A 25921-nucleotide genomic window follows, 5' to 3' on the forward strand; every position below is an offset into this window, starting at 1 on the left:
GCAGTGGCGTCAAATATCTCGTGTTGATTATTAGGATACTTATTTAATACTTTCGAAGGGTAACTCTCATGACACTATCTTGCTATAATTTAGTACCACGCTGTATGAAATGTATAGCTTCATGTGCTACAAAAATAAAGGACACGTGTTTAATCCCAATTAATACACATGTGCTTGAAACTGTTTTTTTATATCATTGTTAGTGTTATTTAATTAACATTGTTTGTCAGAAGACGAAATATAAAGAATTACTTCCCGAAAAATCTTAACTTTTAGTTGTGGCATAGCGACTCATAAAATGACTCCATGTGTTTGTTATTTATTGAAGTTTTTTTTTTCAAGTATAAGCCTCAATAGCCTCGGCTGTAATTACTTCTTAAATCGGTAAATAGATGAAGCTATGAGATATAATTACGGCTACAGCTACTGAGAATTCTCTCTTATTTTCACGTACTTTCTACTAAATAAACATTTGTCTTTTCAGATACTTAGACGTTGAAATTGAATATTTGTTTTGTTTTAACCTCCGTTATGAGTGTGAAATAACGTGCATTATCTATGAGCAGAATGGCTGATTAAATACTAAGACACCTTTCTAGAGTAACGTCTATATCTCTTTTTCCTTTAAAAAGATATACTAAATAAAATTCAATGCAAGTTATAATGTACACAGGAGAATAAAACTACGAGAAGCGAATGTATTGTGTAGCACACGCAGTTCCCCCCCAGTGACTCAACTGTAAACTTCAGAGATTATAATAATCGGATTCGGGGATCGATTTCCACGGCGGACATAGCGCAGATAGTTCTTTGTGTTCCAAAACAAACAATTACAATGCATACATCTTATGTTTACTTACCACGTTTACCAGTGACGAATATGCTGCTTTTGACCCCTTACCTTATTTTACTAAATGGTGTATATTCTAATGTGGGTCTGGCATGGCTAGATGGGTCAAGGCGATCGACTCGTAAACTGAGTGTCGCGGGTTCGAATCTTTGTCGCACCACACATGCTCGTCCTTTCAGCCATAGTAGCGTTATAATGTTACAATCAGTCCCACTATTCGTTAGTAAAAAAGTAGCCCGAGAGTTGGCGGTGGGTGGTGATGATTAGCTGCCTTCTCTCTAGTCTTACACTGCTAAATTAGGAGCATATATCCCTCGTGTAGTTTTGCGCAAAATTCAAAAATAAAACTTTTTTTTTTCTCAAAAACGCACTTATGACGATGATACAGGCAAAAGTCACAAGCTATAAAACCAGAATAGCTAATCGTTAAATGATTGTGTCAAAGACAGTAAAATTATCGAGGATTTACCAGAAATCGCTCCAGTGCGTACATTGCTTCGAAATGTTACAGTTTGTTAGAAAAAGCAAACATCGCCTTCAGCTGATTCCCAGTAACAAAGCCTGTCGGATCTCATCAGTGGTGTCCATCCCATCAGTATAAAGGACACTGCGTCGTGAAAACTTTCTTCCTTAGCCTACGAGATTCTTTGTTTATCCACATCGAACCACATTTTTCACGCATGATGCTCATCGTATCTTTAAAATCGTAGCTTAGTGGCTCTTCGTTGCGAAGGATATCAAAGAGTAAATCCTGAATCTTCTCTTCGAGGACCAATAAATTTTTTTTTCTTTTCAGTGCAATTCTCCCATCAATCTCTATAGATGACCAGATGTCAGAAAAGCGGTTTGTCCCTTCGATAAATAAATCCATGCGACATTAGAAAAACTGTCAGGTACAAGACTCCGGCCCACCACAAAAGCAAATGAAAAAGGTAAAGTGTACCAATAAATGTCAGGATTCTTTCAAATACGTTTCTCAAGACAATTTAAGGGAATCGTAATTTTCAAGTTATGACGCTAACTGAAGGGCAGAACCTGAGTGTTGTCGAAATATTTTTGTTGTGTTTATTGACTCCGAGAAATCTAAAACTTTAAAAAAAAAGAAACTTAAAAATGAAGCAGAACTGTTCTATATTCGGTATTAATAAAAGAAAAGTGAAGAAAAAATATTAAATAATGTTGTTCTCTGTCTTATAAGCACACACACAGAGACATATGTATATATCGCTTGTATAAATGTTGATACGCTACTATATAATTAGTTATTTAATGCCACAAATCTTAACAGACAATCAGCAACAGACCATTAACCAAGTTTAATATTTCTTATTACTAATGGAAACAGTGAATATTTTAGGTAACAAGTTTCATGTTACTGTTATTTATTATTGAAAGGAACAACGAATATTTGAAGTAACAAGTTTCATGTTCCTTATATTTAATATTGAAAGAAAGAATTATTGAAAGAAGCAGTGAATATTTCAGGCAACAAGTTTCATGTTTCTGATGTCTATTATTGGAAAGAACGAGAAACATTTCAAGTGACAAATTTCATGTTTTTATGTTTATTTCACTGCACAACAATTTTTTTGAAAAGTTTTGCTTCCTGAAAGGTTTTTGCTGATTGTGACAGGTACCTGGTGGGTATGCACAAATATAGTTTTGGTTTTGTTTCATCACGTAGAAACTCTGAGAAATAGACAGTTAACTGTTTACTGGCAATAACGTATTTAATTGCGTTTATGTTTCTAATACGCTATTAAGTTCGACATAATTAAAAGTGTTCTGCTCCTGATTTTCGTTTGTATTCAATGTCCGGTGCATCACGTTGCAGTATACAACAGTAGTCAGCAAGCATTGACGGATTCCAGTTGCCCTGATATCGTTTTTCCGTTGTAGCAAAACTGAAGATTTCGATGAAACGGTACGTGATGGACAAATTTGAATGTGATTTTCGTGATCAGCAGCCAAAAATCTATAAGAAACACCCAACAGTGATCAAGAAGCAAAAACTATGTTATGCAGTTTTATTGAAAGAAAGCAGGGACTACTTCAATTTCAAGCTGTATGTTTCTAACGTTTCTATGGAACGAAACAACGTTTCTGACTCTTGTTTCTGACAGGGACAGTAGAAATTTCATTTGCCAAGTTCCATGTTACTGACGTTTATTATTGAGTAAAATAATGAACATTTTAGGTAATAAATGTCATATTTCTGATTTTCGTTACTCAGTGAAAGAGAGACAATCCAAATAACTATTTGTGACACTGATCTCTCGTAAGATGTGAACAAATTCTATTAAATTTCGAAACTAATATTCAAATGAACTCAACACTAACAGATCTTTTTGTGGCAGGAATCTGAAAATATAGAAATCATTTTTGTAGAAATATTTTTTAAAATTTTCATTTGTAATTCCCCGACGATAACATATTATGTTTCTACGCGCTTATTATATGAATTAAATTGTTGCTTTAAAAATGTTTACCATCTAAAACAAAAAGACAAATATTTTAAAAACAGTTTTTTTTTGCGATCATTAGAAAATGTTGATGCTACTTTTTTAACAAAATATATAATTTAGCAGTTTTTTTGCGAAATCTCACTTTTGTTTTTAGCATTACGTATTGTTGTAATCTGTTCAACCACTCTGGTTGTCTCAATATGAAATTAGAATATAATTCTTCTGAAAGTTACTTGTTTTCATCATCACATGTTCAGCAGCCTTGACGACCTTATCTACAACACAACAAGTATTACGTATTTGCTTTTTACCATTACTTATTTCTCTGCACAACGACGTAGGCTCCAATAACGATTTCAAAACGTCATTGTCTGTTTATTTACTAGTTTATTCAGAATCTTACTTACAGTTTAAACTTAGATATTATAACATTTTAATTCCTGGATATTTCTAATCGAATATAGAGTATTTGATATAATTTCGGAAACAATGAATGCAATACGAATATTATAGGACTGTCTCTATTGAATGAAAACCAGCTGAAGCAGAACACATCCACGTAATGTGGTTGGCTCTTATACAACCAATCAGAAAGAGATACACCAGCGTAATGCCTATAAAATACATGCAAGTCTGTAGCCAACAGGTATAGATGGTGAGTTGTATTGTAGCAGCTGAAATACTTGGCAGTCAACAGATTAAGTATGGCATACTTCTCTGCCGATGTTATTGGAGACTTACAAAACTGATGGCACCGTGACTGCTGACAGGTATAAACAGATACTTACTCAACATGCCATTCTTTCATAAAAACAAAGTCGAGCAAGGATTAATCTCTAGTAAGACAGTAACATCAAGCTCGAAACAAGGGTAGTGAGGTAATAGCTGGAATAACACAGATCGATAGAATACTTGCTACTTTAGCTAAGCCTGCACAAAGTCTCCATATGAATATTATTAAAGATGTATGGGTTCGCATAGATAACTTCACTGAATTTTGAGGGGTAATACAAATTTTGAAACAGCATTTCACAATAATATATTAATAATCTTACAGTAATGCAAACATAAGCTTTGTTTAAAATATACGAAACACTGGTGCATTATACAACCTATTCTCATTTCCTTCAGATTTTCTGTAATAAGTTATTAGTTATTGCAATCAAGATAAACTGGCCATTTAATATCAGTTAATCATTGTTTGTAACTCTTGTGTATGTGCCACATGTTACCAAAATCATTTACAACAAAGTATATATGGTAATAGTAGACGTTCAATAATAACATGTCATATTTCACTTAATACTGTACATGTTCACATTGCATATCTGTCAACACATACCAAGGTTTTCTTCAACTGAAGAAAAATGTAGGATTTGCCTGCCATTCAGGACTAATTTCAACACTTTTTAGTATATTTTACACAAATGATTCATTATTTTGATCAAATTACTTCTGATTTAAAAGTAATTTATTTGTTTCAATAATTAACCATGATTCATATCTCAAGCTTTGTGTACATTTAAAGGTAAGAATACGTTCAAACGTAATAATTTGATACATTACCAATTTTGTACATGGTGAGTTTTAAATTTTAATTTCACCAAGATTAATCGAGTTTTACCACCGGTTCACATTATTATTACGTATTTTGAAAGTTGCAAATCTTATGGTCAAATTCTATGACAAGGAGATAAAAAGTTAAAAAAGACGAAATATTTTATGGTTGTAAGACGTAGGTTATTTTCATCATATGCTTTATTAAAAGCTTAGCAAAGACTAAAACTTTCTACGTATAGTTGTGTTTTACCCCAAAAACCTTAGTTAGCAAACGCCAAAACTTTCTACGCATTGTCGTCTTTTACTCCAAGAACCTTAGTTAACAAACATCAAAACTTACTATGTATAATCGTCTTTTACCCCAGGAATCTTAGTTAACAAACACCAAAACTTTATACGTATAGTCAGTCGTCTTTTACCCCAAGAACCTTAGTTAACAAACACCAAAACTCTACTATAGACGTATTGTCGTCTTTTACACCAAACACTTTAGTTAACAGAGATCTAAATATTCTATTGAAGAATTATTGGTGTCACAGAGATCTAAACATTCTACTGTAGAGTTACTGGTTTCACGGAGATCTAAATATTCTACTGTAGAGTTATTGGTTTCACAGAGATCTAAACATTCTACTTATAGTTATTGGTTTCACAGAGATCTAAACATTCTACTTATAGTTTTCTAAACATTCTACTGTAGAGTTATTGGTTTCACAGAGATCTAAACATTCTACTTATAGTTATTGGTTTCACAGAGATCTAAACATTCTATTGTAGAGTTATTGGTTTCACAGAGATCTAAACATTCTACTATAGAGTTATTGGTTTCACAGATATCTAAACATTCTACTATAGAGTTATTGGTTTCACAGAGATAGTCTAAGAAATGAGTCATAAAAATTATCACCTGTTCTGCACGAACGTTTTCCACAGTAAAATTAAACCACACCCTATGACGTGGGTCACACACATCAGGACGAATGAAAATGTCGTACTCAAATTCACAGACGTAGTCAACTCGGCCAAGATTACCTGAAGACAAGTTAAAATAGAGTTATCAAGGTAGTCTTCAAGAAGAAGTAGTCGATGAAAACACTTATAATAAAATAGTCTTAGGACATTTTTAGAAAGAATATTTTGAAAACTTTATAACTTAAATCTAGATAAGTTTGCTTAGATGAGAGATATGTAAAACGCGTGATCTATGAAAATGTCACAGTCGAAATGAATAGATACTATATCTAGTTATGAGAAGAATGCGAATATGAAATGTATTTATAATTAATACAGCGTTAACTGTTTTTAAAAGGCAAAATAATAAAACACGCTATTCCTGATTGCCTTATAAAGTAAACGGGATAGCAATCACTTGCATAATCATTTCTCTAAAGGCAGAGAAAATGGAACATGGATCACTTCAATGCTATATTATCAATATATTTCGATGAATAAGTTGTAAAGTTGAATGAATTTCACAAAAAAATAAACAAACACCAACACACGAGCACTTTCGAATAATTGACAAAAATTCATCAGGAGAACAGGAATAATAAAATTACTTAAAGCGCTCGAGAGTTAGGTCTTGTTTAAAAATTCATTGCACCTCTTGTTTGTGGTTTTGTGTGCTTGCCCTTATCAGCACTTACAAAGTTGAAATCAGTCAGCAGAACAATGACGGAAAGAAAAAATAACAGCAATGCCAAAAGAAATGAGGCCAGTTAATGTGAAACAAATTGATACTCAAACTTATTGCCTTGTCAGAGGTTATATGGAAGAGGTTCCCCAACTGATGTACGTAATATTTCAACAGAACAGTTCCCTTCCACACAGAAACACGCAACAGCAGTCTTAAAACCCGGGACTTTCTGAATGAGACTTTCAATGAGTCATCAAGTATTCGCAGAGGGACATATTTCCGGGCCTCTAAATTCACTTAACTTGATCCCATAGGATTATTCTGTGGAATTCCATATAGATCAATGGCTCAAAGATCTCAAAAGGCACTTTAAAGATATAACCAGCGGAAAACCAGATATTATGCTGCAAATGTACCTAATCGTTCCGAGTTGTACTATAAATTATGTATAAAGATACGCCAAAGCTTGGCAAGCACAGCACAATGGACGATGATTATCTACTGGGTAAAGTTGATCTCTGTTATGTCAGTATGCTTTCAAATAAAGGGTGTGTGTGTTTTTCTTATAGCAAAGCCATATCAGGCTATCTGCTGAGCCCACCGAAGGGAATCGAACCCCTGATTTTAGCGTTGTAAGTTCTTAGACTTACTGCTGTACTAGCGGGGGGCGCTTTCAAATAAAGAACATAATTTGCGCATACGTAATTGAAGTGGGAATATATATTGAAAAAATAATATTATGTATTGCACGCAATTATTCAAAGATACAAATATCGCATCTTAGTTTCCCTACATCTTAATGCTACATCTGCTTCCAAATGATTGGACAACTACGCGTGTTACAAGCATTTCCAAAAATTGTATACATCTTAAAATTGGTAAACAAGATAATCCGACATATTTCTAGTCTTAAATAAAGATTTCCTTAGACATATTTGGAAATGAAAAAAGAAGAAGTCACAAGTAGACATTGGATTACAGTTTGAGCTATATGTTAATTAAAAACGCGCAGTGCATTCTGAGGCGGTTACAAACTGTTACACATTAATTTGCCTAATATATTCTAGGAAGAAGTTTTGCTTGCTATTAACAGCTGACACTGCACGTCTTCTAACACATGATTGTCTCTTTGAAGATGTTAATCAGCAGCCACTCTGACGTCATTATGTGGTATTTTCTCATCTTAATAAGAGAAATCACTGGGGAAGACAAAGGCAGAATTGTAGATCGATGAGAATTTAATTATTCTTCAAAGTGTAAACGTACGAAACTCTATTCGTAAATTTGTGAGGAAATTATCCAATTCAACTGTGTACTTTTTACGCCTATTTTCTTAGATGTAATTAGCACATTATAAATTATCTATGCGAACAGCATTATTATTTATAGAGCATGGTGCACTGTAATGAGTCTACATGGGTCTGAAGGTCAAGTCCTGACGCACTAGAAGTACAACGTATTTAGTCGATCGATGTCCACCAGGTGTCGTAATATATATATCAGTTTTCTATAGGGAAATAATCAAGATTATATTTAACTATTTTCTTCTTTTCAAATTAGCCTTAGCTGTATTTCCCTTTGGCCCAATCCAATAAGACAGTTGGGATTGTATGTCCCAAATCTAATTAGTGTGTTGTGTATTCAATTAGAACATAATGCATTCTCGAATACACGCAGCACTTGAAGGCTATATTACCAAGGAAAACAGATTGGCAACAAATTTATTAAACACATTGTCAAGTTCTCAATTTAGATAGTCAACAACGGTAACAAGTAATAGATCCAGATAAAAGGAACGTGATATGTTCTTATAGTTGTATAAGCGCTTAATATTGGCTTAAGAAAAGAAACTTCTTTTAGAAAAAGTTGCCTAAGTAATTTCAGGTTTACTTTATATTTTCCATCATAGCCGCTAAATGAAATGTTTCCCGAAGCGTTTTGAAGTTGTTTCAGTATTTCCTCCCCCCCTCCTCATAGAGTTCTTAAAAAATTCCTTTTATAGTTTAATATGTGCATACCTAACATTTCATGCTGAAATGTGATCTACGAAGACTTCTGTATAGCACTCCTTTGTTGTTTCCCTTGGAAACAAATAACAAAAACGTAACTGAATATCAAAAATAAATTCCTTTTTTTTGAAGATTTCTGTTAAATTTCAAATTTTATGATAATCATTACAAGTGTTTTTGTTTTGTTTTGATTTTAATTGCAAAGCAACCCAAGGGAATATCTGCGTTATGCTGACCTCAGGTATTATAAGCCACGAAATGTACCATTGAACAACCGGTGAGGGTTTGTTGGTTTTTTTTGGTATTAAGCACAAAGCTACACAATTGACCATCTGTGCTCTACCTACCATGGGTATCGAGACTCAGTTTCTAGCAATGTGAATCCTAGTGGGCAGAAGGCGGTAGGTTTTATGGATACACTAAATACAAGAGCATTTTTAAGTTATCTAGATAATAAATCTGACGACTGTCCGATAGTTACTGGAATAATCCTATAATATATTTGAAGTGGTCAAAGCATAATTGTAACATAAGTTGCATTACATATATTTCAACTATTTCTGTTTGATACACATATCGTGTATGCTTCAGATTATAATACGAGTGACGTACACACAGTAATTTGTTCTTATAATTGTGCAACAAATTTAACTCGGACCTGTATAAAACAATGAAATGTGTGGAATTTTAAAGACAGTAACGTATTCAGTCTTTGATAGTTTAATAAATTTAGCTTTCGTTCATCGGAATATATTTTAGAGAGCCGAAGTAATAGATAAAAAACAAAGCATTTAAGCTATCACTTTATTAAATTCATTAAGTCCGGTTAGTTTGTTTTGAATTTCGCGCAAAGCTACTCGAGGGCAACCCGCGCTAGCCGTCCCTAATTTAACAGTGTAAGACCAGAGGGAAGGCAGCTAGTCATCACCACCTACTGCCAACTCTTGGGCTACTCTTTTATCAACGAATAGTGGGATTGACCGTAACATTATAACGCCCCCACGACTGAAAAAGCGAGCATGTTTGGTGCGACCGGGATTCAAACCCGCGATCCTCGGATTACGAGTCGAACGCCTTAACACGCTTGGCCATGCCGGGCCCTCGTTAAGTCTACGATACTGGAAAAAAATCATTCTGTGTTTATAACCTTTTGAAACCCTTATTTAAAATAAAAGAAAAAAGTTGTGCAGTTCGTGACAATGATGTTGAGTAGTAACATGTGCCTTTGTAGTTAAGGTGGAACTTCTAGAAGCCTACCGTTTTCCAACATAAATAAGTAATAATAAAATTAAAACTGATTATTTTGGCTTAAAGTCAGTCCTTAAACTGTTCCTGCAAAAGCAACCAGCGTCTAGAAGTACCATCATCAAGATTCTTCGCCTGAAATGTGCAGTAAAATCCCATAGGCCCAGGTTTCTGGTTTGTAAATATGGCGTTAAATTGTATTCCTAGCTTTAAATATTACGCACGGCAGATCAATGAAAACTAAGAGTTTCATGTTTGTTTACTTAGTGAAACGACATTCTCTCTGAAGTGCGTGTCCTTTCACTTATTGGTAGGCTGTATAAATCTTTCGTTGTAACTGAGTGGGCTAATTTTGTTGAATGATCAGTTTATTCAGGCGTGTCTCAATAACGTGAAGAGTATTTGATAAAAATACGAAGTTAGTTAAAGGGCTTGAGGCAAAATCCTCGGAAATATTGTATTAGAAAAACAATGAACAGGATATTAACTGCCACAAGGATACTTTCGAAAGATAGCATACAAAAGAGTAGTAGTGGTGTGTGGACCAAACGTGACTAAAGGGTTAAATCAATTTCCAGATTATTCAAGAGTACGACATCCGGAATAACTCAATATTAATGTTGAACCTGTAGAAAAATGTTCCCACACTTCAAACGCTTCGAGATGTCAAGGCGTATTTAGCTGTGTCCGAGATGTTTTGAGTAAGGCTTGCGTGTACTATACACATTATCCCAAAATGTTGACATTTTAAATAGAATGTTCAGATCTTTTAACGATGGATTGAAATGGCTAACCTGCTACAGAACTACTTATTGGATTTCTCAAAATACCCTGATGTTACATATTAAATAGCATTCCTCCTCCTTTTTAGTTTTGTTTTTTAAGACAGGAATTTTGAAGCGTTTTCTTGGGTGTGGTCTTTTTATTTGAACTTTTACTTTATTCTCTAGTGGCAAAACATTGGAATGTCAGGATTCTACACGTCAATTCATTCGGCTAATTTTGATCTAACAGAATGACTACACACGTTCTAACGAAACAAATCATTCTGTAATTATGATTGGGTGGAGCACTTCTTATTAGTAATAGTCAGTTTTTTTTTCCATTATTATTTTTTCCTTGAAGAAATGTCAAGTCAACAGAGAAATTAAAGAAGACTCGGTGGACTCAGCTCGATGTGGCTTTGCTATAAAGAAACACACACAAACTAACGAAGGAAACAAATACCTTCAAACCGATTTCATATTTAATCGTATCATTTTTTCTTTTATACTGAATCTTTGACTAGTGCGTATATTACTAACAATACTTTTAAATTTTGTTTACACATACATGTATATATTGTTTGCGAAGCATTTTTATAACTGTCTTTTATGAAAGCCTGAAAAACGAGAAAATACAACAATGATTGGCCAACTATATTTTATAATTAGTTTGTTTGTTTGTTTTTGAATTTCGCACAAAGCTACTCGACGGCTATCTGTGCTAGCCGTCCCTAATTTAGCAGTGTAAGACTAGAGGGAAGGCAGCTAGTCATCACCACCCACCGCCAACTCTTGGGCTTCTCTTTTACCAACGAATAGTGGGATTGACCGTAACATTATAACGCCCCCATGGCTGAAAGGGCGAGCATGTTTGCCACGACGGGTATTCAAACCCGCGACCCTCGGATTACGAGTCGAATGCCTTAACACGCTTGGCCATGCCGGGCCCTCGTTAAGTCTACGATACTGGAAAAAAATCATTCTGTGTTTATAACCTTTTGAAACCCTTATTTAAAATAAAAGAAAAAAGTTGTGCAGTTGGTGACAATGATGTTGAGTAGTAACATGTGCCTTTGTAGTTAAGGTGGAACTTCTAGAAGCCTACCGTTTTCCAAAATAAATATTATGATTACGAGTCGCACGCCTTATAATTAGTTTGGTTTCAACGTTTTAGAGTAACCGAAGAGCTCACTAAATGTTACCAAGTGACAGAAATACTGTGAATAGAGATTTCTATATTATGGCAGGTGATTTGAAGAAATTTACTGTATTTCATAGATTGAAAGTAACCATGCATACATAACGAAACGATTCGGATATTTCAAATTCCCCAAAAAAAAAAACAAAAACAAACAAAAACAAAACAACAACAACAAAAAACAAACACAACAAATAGTTCATTAAAGTCTCACAAATCATCTTCTTGGCAATAAACGATCAAAAAGAATGCTTTGTTACCATTCTGATCATGCACAAACATTTCATTTGCAGTAACAAATGATAACCAGATAATAATACGTTGCTATTACAGGTTTCTGGTAAAGCAACGTATTATTATCTGGTTGTAATTTGTTATTGTGATAGCTTATGTAATTTAAATGCATAATACCTTCTAGTTTACTACAATTTAATGCTGAAATATATATTTCAAATGTTTATTGCTAATTCTATGCAACCTGACTTCCTTGAATAAAAATAGTTATTTCTAATATCCGGATATTACATATTAATCAATACGTTGGTATGTTAATCAGTAATTCATTTTCAAACCAAATAGAACAATAATCTCATACACCAAATACTGTTCACGAGTACGAAGTTTTCACGAGGTTAATTGATTAGGACTTATGAAAACTTCGAAGAAAGTTAATAACCAAATGATGATATAAAGAATACAATAGTTCTGGATAGTTTATAAACTACCAGCATCAATAAACACGAAAATATCCGCTGTTGTTTCAATTCCACACAATATTATTTTATCACTGTGTAGAAAACTTGAATATTTTTTTCTTTTTCTGTCAGTAACAATTCTAAAATTTGTTAACCTTCGTTAAGTTGTTTGTAAAGCTGATTTCGAAGATTAAGTTTCAAAATCATTATTTCTCGAGGCCAAGAAAAGAAATTCGAGTATATGTCATTTCTAAAACTTAATCTCTGTACTTATGGTACCGTATTAATAATACACATATGTTTCACTGTTTACTTAAAGGTTTGCGTGACAGCTGTAAGGCATAAATACGTTTTTACGACTTTCTTTATTCGTACGAGCCTCGTGTAAAAAGTGTGCTCGAGTTTCAGAGCTCCTGTATTTCTTTACCATTTCCATGGTAACAGTTTACTATTTTATGATTTCACATTCTATTTTTATTCTTCTTATTTTGATTATTATTCCCTACAGTTGTGTCTGTGTTTCCCAACCAGAAACTGCATGGTTCTGTGATACCACAAGCCAGGGACTCGTCTTTTAGATTTCGTTTTCAATCAATAGATGCACAAGTCTTTATGCTGTGATTCAGTCGTTTAACTGTACAGAGATGTAAGTCAAGTATACATATAATCATTTCCGTTTTCGAATTGCAGGGATTTGGGGTAACGCATTAAAAGTTACTGTTAATTGGTGGGGTCTTGCAGTTGAATGCTCTTCGCAACGAGAACCGCACACAACAGTACGTTTATAAATGAAAAAAAACAAAAAACTTATCGTACAGTTAGTTCAAATGATTGGCAGTCTCCTTCAGTTAATTTCAAAAATTATTTTACGGTTCAGATAACAAAAAACAGCAATACATACTATAATTTAGGTTTCAGGGATTTAAAATATATATTTTTTCAATCATAAAGCTTTCATTTAGCCTTTAATTTAGAAGTTTTCAACATAACGTTTTATTAAATCCTAAGAGTAATTTTAATTTTGTGTATCACAAACTAAATAAGGATTTCTTCCCATAAATTGCTTGCATTTTTAATTTATCAAATAACACTAACTAATGTAACAGCTTTGCATTTTGTACAGTTTAAACCACTTTCGTTGTGAGCTACAAGAAACATTCTACTTCATGTGTGCCTTTAGTATTACGTGTGAACTTCAAAAGTGAAGGAAAATCAATAAAACACATTCAAACACAGCGGATCGTTTTTATATTAATGTTCAACATCGAATATTCTATGGCCATAAAGTTAATGTGGAAACCAACCGCATACCAACCCTTGGGCTGTTGATATTTTAATAACCATAAGGCCTATAAAAGTTTACGAAGTGAACACGATGTCACACCATATGGAAGTAAAACATCGTACGTGTGACAATATGGCACAAAGGTTTAATGCACCAGAGGTGGTGCCAGTTTTGCAGCTTGTGTTTGGTGTATTGTCGTACGATAAACACTTGGAGATTTTATAACACCCAGAGGCACAGCTTTTGATGAAAAAAAACTACTTCGGTAAAGCGTTTATTTATTTTGTAATAAAATTTAGCCGATAAACACAATCGTGTATTTAACAGTTTTTAGTGTAGCTCAAAATTTGTTATTATCTTCTTTAGTTGCTTAAATCTATAATCCTATTTATTCGAGAACAGAATTAAAAAGCTAGAAAAACTATAAGCTTATCAGGTTATCAGTGCTTTGTATCTCAGAACGGCTGGTATGGTATTAACACTTTTATTGATAAGCGCAAAACAATTTTTCACCTTCTTAGGTTATAGGCCCAGCAACGGTAGGTTGCAAACTCTCTCTTTGTTAACCGTTTGTTATGGCTCAAAATGAAGAAAAGGGAGACTCATGCCCACATTTACAGCACTTCTTTTTAACTTTTTTAATGCAAATTGATTGCTTGTTTGAGATCTTCCAGTAAAGCTACACAAGGAATATATGTGCTAATCATCCCAAATTTCGTAACTGATAGATCAGTTAGAATACAGCTTGTCAAAAGCACCCACCGCCATTTTTGAGCTGCTCTAAACGAATAACATAATGGTACTTAACCATTACTCCTACAATACAATCATAACCCATAAATACAGAGCGCAATTTTTGCAGCAACAATACACACACAAAACAACACAAGACCCTCGAGTTCAGTCCGACAGGCCCGTAATCCGAGAGTCGCGGGTTCGAATCTCCGCTGCACCAAACATGCTCGCTCTTTCAGCGTTAATCCTATTATTCGTTGGTAAAAGTGTTGGCAGTGGGTCGTGATGACTAACTGCCTTCCCTCTAGCCTTACATTGCTAAATTAGGAAGGTTAGCGAAGATAGCTCTTGTGTAGCTTTGCGCGAAATTCAAATCAAACCAAATCAGTCCGACATACTAAACACTAGGATACCTGGCCACCACAGAGGAATTTATTCTCTTCAACCAATTAATACATTATAAGTAACTGGTTAAACTAAGTCCTTTAATACTGTCAATGAAATGAGAAAGAGTATTCAATGGTTTTTCATTCACAATAAGATGGGTTTTGACTGTCCTAATAGATGCAGCGTTGAAAGGTCGCTGTTTATTGGTTAAAAAAAGGAAAAAAGACAACTTGTTATTGCAATTGGTAAAAACAGGCAAAGCTACAATAATAACTACACTTGATAATACGTACCATGATTAATAACATATTGGAACCAATCACATCATCATATGTATATTTTTTATATAATAATTATATTTCGCATATAGTTCTATGTCATGTAAGAATGCAGGTATTTTGTAGCATATTTCTCTGAGTTCATTCATTATAAGACATCTGTAAGCAATAACAAATGTACTTTATCTTTCCTCAACCTCAAGTCTTTGAGCAGAAAAATCTTTCGTTTATAATTATAGCTTATTAGCTAACGTGGAGTGCATAAAATGCTAAAATTCAATACTACTGTTCTGTACAATACAATACAAAGAAATATTTTAAATGAGATGTAAACCATCCCAACTCACGAAGTCTTTTCAATCTACTGTGTATTTAATAATTAGTACTCCTTCACTACAGATGTTTTTAACGTGATGTTTTATAGAAACCGATTTTATCCTCAAAATATCTTTCTTGCTCCGCCAACAGAGACCGAAGTAGATTAAAAAATAAAGATAATAACGTTGGTAACCTTACCACTTCAGCAGATGCTAGTTGCCACACAGTGAAATACGAAAAATGGATGCCACACAGTGAAATACGAAAAATGGATCATGTTGCAAGATATGAATTCCATTCATTGAAATGGTAATGTTGAAAGATAAGCGTTTCATTCATTGAAATAGATTTGTTGCAAGATAAAGTTTTATCCTCTGAAAGAGGTTCGTTGCAAGATAGGTGTTATATCCACTGAAGTCAAACTGTTGAAAGATACGTGTTTGTTCTTGAAAGATAAGTATTTTTTTTATATTGCTACAGTCTTATATGTATATTTTGAAATCTAGTAAAAAGTATTTGTTTGACAGTACCATATCAAAACGATCAACAGCACAGAATTGTGTGAAATAGACTGCTAAACGTACATTTAACACCACAAGTGATCGTGAAATTATCTTGAAAAAGAGTGAGAGCTGATAACGCTACAAACCAGGTTTCGATACTCGCAGTGGTTAAAATGCAAACAACCCATTGTGTAAGTTTATATTTAACAACAAACAAACAAATTATTGAAGATGCACTTAGTTAAATTCTATCTCTTTAAGTCCAGTTACATATAACTATGAAGGGCCCGGCATGGCCAGGTGGTTAAGGCGCTCGACTTGTAATCTAAGGGTTACAGGTACGAATCCCTGTCACACCAAAGATGATCGCCCTTTCAGCCGTGGGGGCATTACAATGTGATGATCAATTCTACTATTCGTTGGTAAAATGTAGCCCAAAAGATGGCGGTGGGTGGTGATGACTATTTGCCTTCTTTCTAGTCTTGCACTGCGAAATTAGGGAGGACAAATAACTATGAAGCATTGACGAGCTATAAACCATGACACAATGAATGGTAACGAGCTTACATTATTCACAGATTTTTATTGTTGGCGCTATACAGACACACCTAATATTTTTCACTCTATAATATACTAAGCTATATATAATATGCAGAAGTTTTTGAGCGAAGATTATATACACGTCCAACGTTTCTGAGTCTACATTATACAGATCTTTATTGTCTGTTACAGACAGGTAGATGATATTTTTATTCTAGAATTTACTGAACTACATACAATATTTAGTAGTCCATAGCACGTACACGTACGCTCAGCATTTTAGTCTAACCTACAGACATGCTTCACGTACAGATAATGCAAACAGGCAATTTTTCTGGATTTAAATTATGTGTAAATATAACGTTTCTGGGGTGTATGGTAGTCTGGGATATAGCGTATATAAATACTCAATGTTTTGAAATCTAAATTTCTACAACCACCCACCTAAAATATTAATACACTTACCCGCCATGGCCAGGTGATTAAAGCAGTCGCAACCTGAGAGTCGTAGGTTCAAATCCCCATCACACCAAACATCCTGGTCCTTTGAGCTGGGGGGGGCGTTATAATGTTACGGTCAGTCCCAATATTCGTTGGCAAAAGAATTGTTGGCGGTGGATGGTGATCACTAGCTACCTTCCCTCTAGTATTACACTGTTAAATTAAGGACAGCAAGCGCATATAGCCCTCGTGTAGCTTTGCGCGGCATTCAAAAACAAATAAACATATTTAAGTCGGTGTAGGAGAGAAACATACTAGCCTATTTTACATTTGTTAATGTGGTAGGTATGTGTCCATCAGTCTTTTACACACAATAACTATGTCAAAGTTTTAGGTTATGCACCAGATCTGGGAGGCAAAAATGTAAATGGTAGGGTCACTTCAATTAAACACACATACACGTATATATGTATATCATTTAAACACATGTTCACATATCATACAGACAGAATCTACAGCATTACGTTCACCGAAATGACAAAGTTATAATGTTATCTGGCAACGAAGCCCCCTGTATGCTCCTTCCATCTTATGCACTTCCTATTGTACACAGTATACAAGGGTTACCCGTTAATCAAGTATAATGATGGTATTATGATAGAAGATAAAGTGGACCTAATTAAACCCAAAAATGTAGCATCGTTGTAAATCGTGCAAAGCACACGAGGGCTATTTGCGCTAGCCGTCCCTAATTTAGTAGTATAAGACAAGAGGGAAGGCAGCTAGTCATCACCACCCACCGCCAACTTTTGGACTACTCTTTTACCAACGAAGAGTGGGATTGACCGTCACATTATAACGCCCCCATGGCTGAAAGGACGAGCATGGTTAGTGCGACCGGGATTGGAACCCGCGACCCTCAGATTACGAGTCGAACGTCTTAACCCACCTCGCCATGCCGGGCCGCCCGTTATAAATCAACTAAACGAAAAATGTCTCTGTATTTTTGTAACATTACAGACCCTGAAGTAATTTTTGTTGTTTTAAACTGTGTAGTTTCGGTGCAAACTAAAACGTCAAAATCGGTAGTAAATAACCAACAAGGTGCATAATGAAAACTATTTAAATATAATAATACACACTGGTATTAAATGCTAATGTTAAGACAATTTTATATTTGTTAACAGGAGTTCTTTTCTATGGCTTATTAGCGGAAAAGTAATACCAGTAACCTGTAAACGTATCAGCTACTCTGTGACCTGGCTTCCATCTTTTTTTTTTAAGTCATTGTGCCGAACGTGACTAAATTCTTAGCAAAAAGGGTTGCGAAGGAGAAAATTTACGGTTCGAGCTGTGATATGTCACTGAGCATGGTTTGAAGCTTTAGCTATGGAACGTCATAACCGTGACAGCCGTTTCTGCTGTTAGAAAAGGGTGGTAGTCGCGTAGGCGGCGAGTGTTTCTGATGGATGCCTTTCCTCTTGTCAACATTTCCAAATTAAAATTAGCTAAGTTTGAGGTTTATGACCTTGTCGTTTCGCCAATGAGTTTCGTTCCAAAAACAAGAAAATATATTTCAGGTGGCGCTGTATTAAAACTAATACATCAAATATTTGTAACAAATTTCGATGTACAAAATAGTTGTAAATAACGTATTATAAATATATTGGTCAGGTATGGTCGGTACGGCCATCTAAGATTTAAAACTTAGGATAACTTTTGTTGAATATCGAAGGAGGTTGGTTCCTGATGGTCTTGAGTTTTTAAGGTTTAAGTGCAAAAATCGCCCCATTTTTGGAAAATTTGTTCTAAGTATTTCCTATGCTCTTTAACAACTGTTCAAATTCTACCTAAATGACACCTCTGGGTGTAGTATCTTTATGATCTGTAGTTTCATGTTCTTACACGAAATACAGTTCTCGGACTCAAACTTTTTTTTTTCTTTTCTGAACACAGATAACTTACGTATTATTATTTTATTTCAAATGAGTCCCCGATTTGTTATATTATATATGTTAACGTATTACTACTTCAAGTAACTGGAAATTTGAATTTCAGCTTAATTAATTGATTAAATGTTAATATGTGTTGAGTTTATGCTATTTGTTAACAATATTGATACATACAATTTCTTTTTAACACAAATGTATTTTAACGTACAAACATAAAAATGATGCAATTTGAAATAACGGTCATTACTAATAGTTATTACAATAGATAGTTATAACTTACAGATAACATAGAATCATATATATGGTGTGGAACTAAATATTTTATCGACAATCCAAGTTGTTGCACCTCGCTGTTTGATTGTTTCTTTTGAATTTTCGCTCAAAGCAATGTAGGACAAGAGGGAAGGCAGCTAGTCATCAACACTACTGCCCACTCTTAAGTTACTCTTTTATCAACGAATAGTGGAATTGATAGTCATCATTATAACACTCCCAGGGTTGAAAAGGAGAGCGTGTTTGGTGAGACGGGGATTTGAAGCTGCGATCCTTGGATTACGAGTTGAGCGTTTTAACCACCTGACCATGCCGGGCCTTGCACTTTACTTGAGCTAATGACGACTTTCTTGGATAGCCTCACACCGGTTAAAAGTTCACTCCTTCTAGGAAAGATATCTGTTGCTCTCATAGAGGTAACAATGTCTGAAGTAATTCACTGAAGTTGAACAGTTTGTAATCTTCTAAATCTGCAGCGTTCCTGGTCAAATTCTATAGTTTTCCGATTAATAGACGCTAATCACAGTTATATTTTCCTAGGGCTATAAAACACTAACTGTAGCTGTCCAATAATATTGTCTTCTCTTATCTTGGTGCGTTACTTTTTTACAAATCGTGCGAGTTTGTATCACTTTCAACAATATTCTTACACGCTTTCGTCAAATGAGCATTGTTGATTTCTACACTTTCAAGAATTCTCTACAAGTTTCGAGAACAGGTAGGACTTGTGCAATAGGGAGTCAAAAAGATATATCACAGGTTAAAAAGAAAAACTATACAGAAAGAAGTTTAGGTTCTACAACAAACGTTACAAAAGTAAGAAATATTGTCCACTTTTAAAGTTTTAGAAATTTTAAAATGACATAATTTAAATTTCCACATTTTTATATTTGCAATCTTAAAAACGTGTTTAGCTCATCTGATTCCACTTCTGTTTTCACTTACCTCCCTCAAATGAAGCGTCGAACACTAAATGCCCTTTCTTAGCTTTTCCACTATGACCTGGAGGTCTCATGACCTGACGCATGACGTTTCGAACTTCTCCGGCGTTCTCACCGTCGCTACTGCTAGTGTCTGGAGGAAAAACAAACAAACAAATATTATATGTACTTGTTATCCTAAATTCGTTTGAAGCCGTGTGTGTATTTATTAGAAAGTCCCCGCTAATACAGAGGTATGTCTATGAATTTACAACGTTAAAATCAGGGGTTTGATTTTCCTCGATAGGCTCAGCAAATAGTCGGATGTGGATTTACTATAAGGAAATACACAAACAAACATTCATTGGAAAAACAAAAAAGTAACACTAATCTTACATATAAATATGTAAATGTGCAAATCTACACTGCTGGCCAATGAGCATAAAGAAAAAATATGTATTTTTCGTTATTAGACTCAACCACTTATTTAAGTAGAGCTTCGAAAGATAAAAATAAGAAAAGGGAAAAAAAACTTTTAGCATTTAATAGGGAAAATGTGAACACTATGAAATTAGCCGAAATACTTGCTGGTCAAAAGTTTAAAACCATACTGAAACGAAGCTTTAATCGGTAAACACGTAACGAAATTTAGTCATTTGTGTTCAAGCATTAACGTTGTCAACATCCTCCACTGACAGCTCCTGTGTTACATCGGGTAAAAACATGACAAAGGCTAAAACGTTGACAGAGTTTGAACGTGGCAGAATTGTCGAACTGCAAAAGCAAGGTCTCTCTCAACATTCCATCGCTGGTGAGATTAGGCGTAGTAAAATTGTTGTTGCAAATTTCTTAAAAACCCTGAGGGATAGGGAACGAAAATTGCAAGTGGTAGGCCCAAGAAAATTTCGCCGGCGTTGAGCAGGAGGATTCGACGGGTTGACCGGTAAGACTCCAGCCAATCGTTGAAGGCCCTTACGGACTCAGAATGCAGCTGAAGAACAATAAGACGACAACTACGAGAGAAAGGTTTTAAAAAACCGTTAACGTCTTCAAAGACCACGCTTCCTTACACACCACGAAACAGATCGGTTAAACTTTGCTGAGAAGCACCAAACATGGGACGCAGAAAAGTGGAAGAAGGTTTTGTTCTCTGATGAGAAAGAAATTTAACTTGGATGGTCCAGGTGGCTTCCAACGTTACTGCCACGATAAGGATATCCCACCAGAAACATTTTCTACACGACACAGTAGAGGAGGTTCCATCATGATCTGGGGTGCTTTCTCCTTCCATGAAACAATGGAGCTTCAGGTTATACAGGGGCATTAAACAGCGGCTGGCTACATTGGCATGTTAAAGAGAGCATCCTTATTGACTGAAGGCCCTCGCTTGTGTGGAAATGACTGGATCTTTCAGCATGACAACGCTGCAATCCACAATGTCCGCAGGACAAAGGACTTTTTCATGGAGAATAATGTGATTCTTTTGGACCATCCAGCGTGTTCGTCCAAACTGAATCCCATTGAAGATTTTTGGGACTGGATGGCAAGGAAGTCTATAGAAATGGACGTCAGTTCCAAACAGTGCATGATCTTCGTGAAGCCATCTTCACCACATTCCAACCACCCTTCTGCAAACGCTTATATCGACCATACCAAAGCGAATGTTTGAAGGTATTCGCAATGACGGCCGTGAAACTCACTACTGAGACCTCTTGTTGAGCATTTCATACCCTGTTTAGGACTTCTTTTTGGTTTGGTCTTACACTTTTGACCAGCTAGTATTAGGCTAATTTCATAGTGTTCACATTTTTCCTATTAAATGATAAAAAAGTTTTTTTTTTTTTTTTCATTTTCTTATTTTTATCTTTCGAAGCTCTACTCAAATAAGTGGTTGAGTCTAACAACGAAAAATGCATATTTTTTATTTATGCTCATTGACCTTAAGATTTTGGCCAGTAGTGTATTTGAACATTTTAAATAAAGTGTGTGTATCTCTTTGTCATATTATTGAAAGCGAGGTTATGTGCTCTTCAAAGGAAACATTTGTTATCCAGGCAAGTTAATGAAAACTTTAAGCTTTTGTTTTTGTATCATCTTTTTTTTTATTGGATAAATCTAGTTTCGCGTATTGCGTTTCTCAAGAACATGTTCTGGTTAATATTTTGTTTCCAAAAACAATGATATCTAGAAAAAATTATTGTGGATGGTAATTAATCAAGAAATACGATACCTAAATGGAATGAAGTAACACATTATTTGTCAGCGCAGGCGACGTATGAAAATTTTGTTAGTAGCAGTTCAGTTTAGTGGTGCAGCTAACTAGATTCTATTCTTCAAGCATAGCGTCTAGCTAAGCGCTGGTCATCAGTCAACAGAATACTATAAAGAATTAACGGTAGTTCATGAACTTTTTCTTATATAAGCATCAAGCTGCTGTCGCTTTTTTCTGTTTTGTTTTGTTACTCTTAAGCTGAAGGCAGAGAGCCAGAGGCAGTGCATGGTGCAGTATGGAATTTCCACAAACTCCTTCTAACCCGCCGCTTGGATCAGATGGAACGGATTAAGACAAATGGAACTGGAACAGCAATGACGTCGAGCAGCATGTGGCGGGAGAGACACTATATATCGGACTTTGGACGGATTTATACCGTATTTTAGGCTCACCTGGGTCCTTGCTTAAATCTTGTTTGCCCTAAGCAGCCACGTAGATGTAACTGGGAGCCCAAGTCTTCTTTCCAGACGCCTAGCTTCGTTATGAATCATTTTTATTCACATGAAAAAACCTATTAATATTTCATTGTATAACAAAATATTACACAGAGTAACTCAGTTTATTAGATCTTGGAAATAAGAAGTGCAAGTCAAGCAACGTGTCATTTAATATGATAGTAATAACTCAAGACCACAATCGCTGGTCAGTATACAGCTTGACCGTTATAAGTTTAATACCTATAGAATCCAACAACCAACATAAACGTTAGAACATATGTAGCTATTAGGAATAAATGCAATAGTTTGGATAAGGTGTTAAAAAAGACAAAACCTTTTATGTGACAAGGATTTCTTTAACGAGATGGAAGAAGTGATTGAATTCATAAAACTATATGTATTTTAATCAGATCATTTATATTCTAAAATTTACAAAAAACAGAGTTCCTTAGATTAGTGAACCACCGTCTATTTTATCAAACATAAAAATCTTAGAAGTGAAATTCCCCAGACTACTCTAATGCCTTGTAGTTTATACATAATTACCAACAACTTAAAAGCTAACAGTCAAAAGTTCCTAAAGCAGTGAATCACTTTAAATTTTATTCAAGTAGGCCGTGGATGGCCATGTTCTTAGTATACTCAAGCTGTGGATCTGAGGGTTTGTGGTTTGTAACAGTTTGATCAGAATTGATATAAATCAAACGTTAGCGATAGGTATTATAAACCAGCTGTCTTGTCCCTAATTTATCAGTTTAAAATCAAAGACAGCAATACATTTATAACGCTTTGCGTAGCTTTGCGTAAATATTTCGTAACGAATTATCTTAAAATCTTAAAACAATTGCCTAGATTAATGAACCAACTTCCATTTGTATGAAATTATCAAAACTCTAGAAACTTACAAATAGCATTACTTTGATCAGCAAACAACGTTTAATAATCAATACTCTAAATATCTCAACAGGAACAAGAAATTTTAATTGAAATACAGCCATATGTAATTTAACCCGTATATTGGAATTACTGGGGCAAGCCCGGCATGGCCAAGTGGTTAAGGCACTTGACTTATAATCAGATAGGCACGGGTTCGAATCCTCGTCACACCAAACATGCTCGCCCTTTCAGCCGTGGGAGCGTTATAATGTGATTGGTCAATCTCACTATTCGTGGGCAAAAGAGTCGCCCAAGAGCTGGTGGTGACTAGCTGCCTTCCCTCTAGTCTAACACTGTTAAATTAGGAATGGCCAGCGCAGATAGTTCTCTAGTTCTCGAGTAGCTTTGCGCGAAATTCAAAACAAAAAATTAAAATTTAACACGTATATCTCTCACTTGGAGTTACTTACAAAACAAAAGTCATGATTTTAGATGTATTCGAATAAAAAAATATTAAAATGTGACATACAATTTTTTTTTTAAACAAGTAACATCAAAAGAAAGGATAGCGTAAATTTTACACAGCATATCCAAACTTCAGATGAAATATAAAGTAACTGTATAGAGAGAGCGGAGGAGAGATGAAACACAGAAAACCACAACGCTGCTGCAAAACAAATATCCAACACCGGGAAACAAATCACAAGAGTGGGCCATTTTACAATGTGCCCTATTTCTTTGTTCTCGTTTATGAGATAACGGCCGAAGTAAGATAAAGTTTATGTTAGTGGTACAGTTTAGCCTAAACTTCATAGGTCTTACATGTTTAGCGAAAGAAAAATAACGACGTAATGTGGGTGTTATAGCTCACAAAATTCCATTTCTTTACCACTTTCGCTGTTTGCAGCCAGACGTGGGAAGGAGTTTGCTCACAAAAAATATATATAAGATAAAAGCAATAAGAAGAAAAACATAATTAGTTTACGAGGCAGTAATGGAGCAAACGGCAAAACTGTTCTTGAAGTTAACATTCCATCCAACCAATATGATGTTTGGACATAAATACCAAGAAGTTAAGTTATTACTATATTAAGCCTAATCCAAGTTATTAGTATAGCTTCCAGTCTTCACATTCCATGCTACTATTTGGATCTTGAATGGTTCGAAAAATATCCATATAGTACTAGATCTTATATAGGGAAGCGGCTATAACTACATTAATCAACTAAAAGAAAACACATCGGCTGCTGTTTTATGTTTAGCTACGTACCGACATAAAACAGCGATCCATGTGACTTCTTGTATAGTAGAAATCCATGCTCAATAGATTTTCCAAAATTATGAATGTTAAGTCACAACAGTTTAAATAAAATTCTAATAATCAGTATTTTCTCATTTTGGCCTCAAACTCTGATTTCACATCTTTCTGAGACAATTCTTTTTTTGTCATTTTTTTGCCACACCTATTTTTTTTTACAACTGTGATGTTCATCATTAAATATCACACCTTCTTTGTTGTGTTCATTTGGTACAAATAACCCCAAATAACATATGTTTGACAATCAGATATAGTGTGGAATATTTATCATCAAGCACCTATTAAATTTAAATACATTATAAATTCGTATGTATTTCTTCAATACTTCAATAACGTCGAGTTCATATCTTTTTTTTTTCAGTTCTTTCTTTTGTCCACATCTTTCTCAGCCAAGTTGTTTTTCAATAGATATAATGTTTCTTTATATATTATATAAAGTGATATTATGCTGGAAAAGAAAGCACTCACGTACCGGGAAGCATTTTTATATGTTTGATTGATTGAAGTCTGATGCAAAGCAATACGCAAAAATCGTGTGAACATTTTTACACGATGGTGATTTTTGGCTCATAACGTCCAGATTTGGCGTTCAATTTTTATAATATTAAAAAGAGTTCACTTTCAAGAATACTCTAACATGAGGTAGACATTTCAGAGCGATCGAATTAGGCTCTCCCGTGGAACAGCGTTATATCTACGGACTTACAATGCTAGAAACCGGGTTCCGATACTCGTAGTGAGCAGAACACAGCCTATTATGTAGCTTTCTGCCTAATCCCAAACAAACAATCGAATTAGCAAACTGTTTTCCAGACGAGCGCTAAAACTTACGAGATTTTAATGTAATTTGTGCTTATTGAGAATACTTGAGTTTCTACAACCAAATTTACTGTTGAGCTAAAAGAAGATACATGCCAGCTATGTATCAAATTTAGAATAAATCGATTAAAGCAAAATTTGTTTG

General features: G+C 34.7%; 1 protein-coding gene across 1 annotated transcript in view; it reads right to left on the reverse strand.

Moving 5' to 3' along the window:
- Positions 1–25921, reverse strand: part of LOC143245097 (cytosolic carboxypeptidase 6-like) — a 367230-nt gene that overhangs the window by 325001 nt on the left and 16308 nt on the right. The window contains exons 2-3 of the mRNA XM_076490975.1: positions 20080–20208; positions 5783–5907 (exon numbers count right to left, since the gene is read on the reverse strand). Of these exons, the coding sequence (XP_076347090.1) occupies positions 5783–5907; positions 20080–20208 (254 nt within the window). The remainder of the gene's footprint in view (positions 1–5782; positions 5908–20079; positions 20209–25921) is intronic.

The sequence above is a fragment of the Tachypleus tridentatus genome, chromosome 2 (assembly GCF_004210375.1).
Source record: "Tachypleus tridentatus isolate NWPU-2018 chromosome 2, ASM421037v1, whole genome shotgun sequence".
NCBI classification, from domain to species: Eukaryota; Metazoa; Arthropoda; class Merostomata; order Xiphosura; family Limulidae; genus Tachypleus; species Tachypleus tridentatus.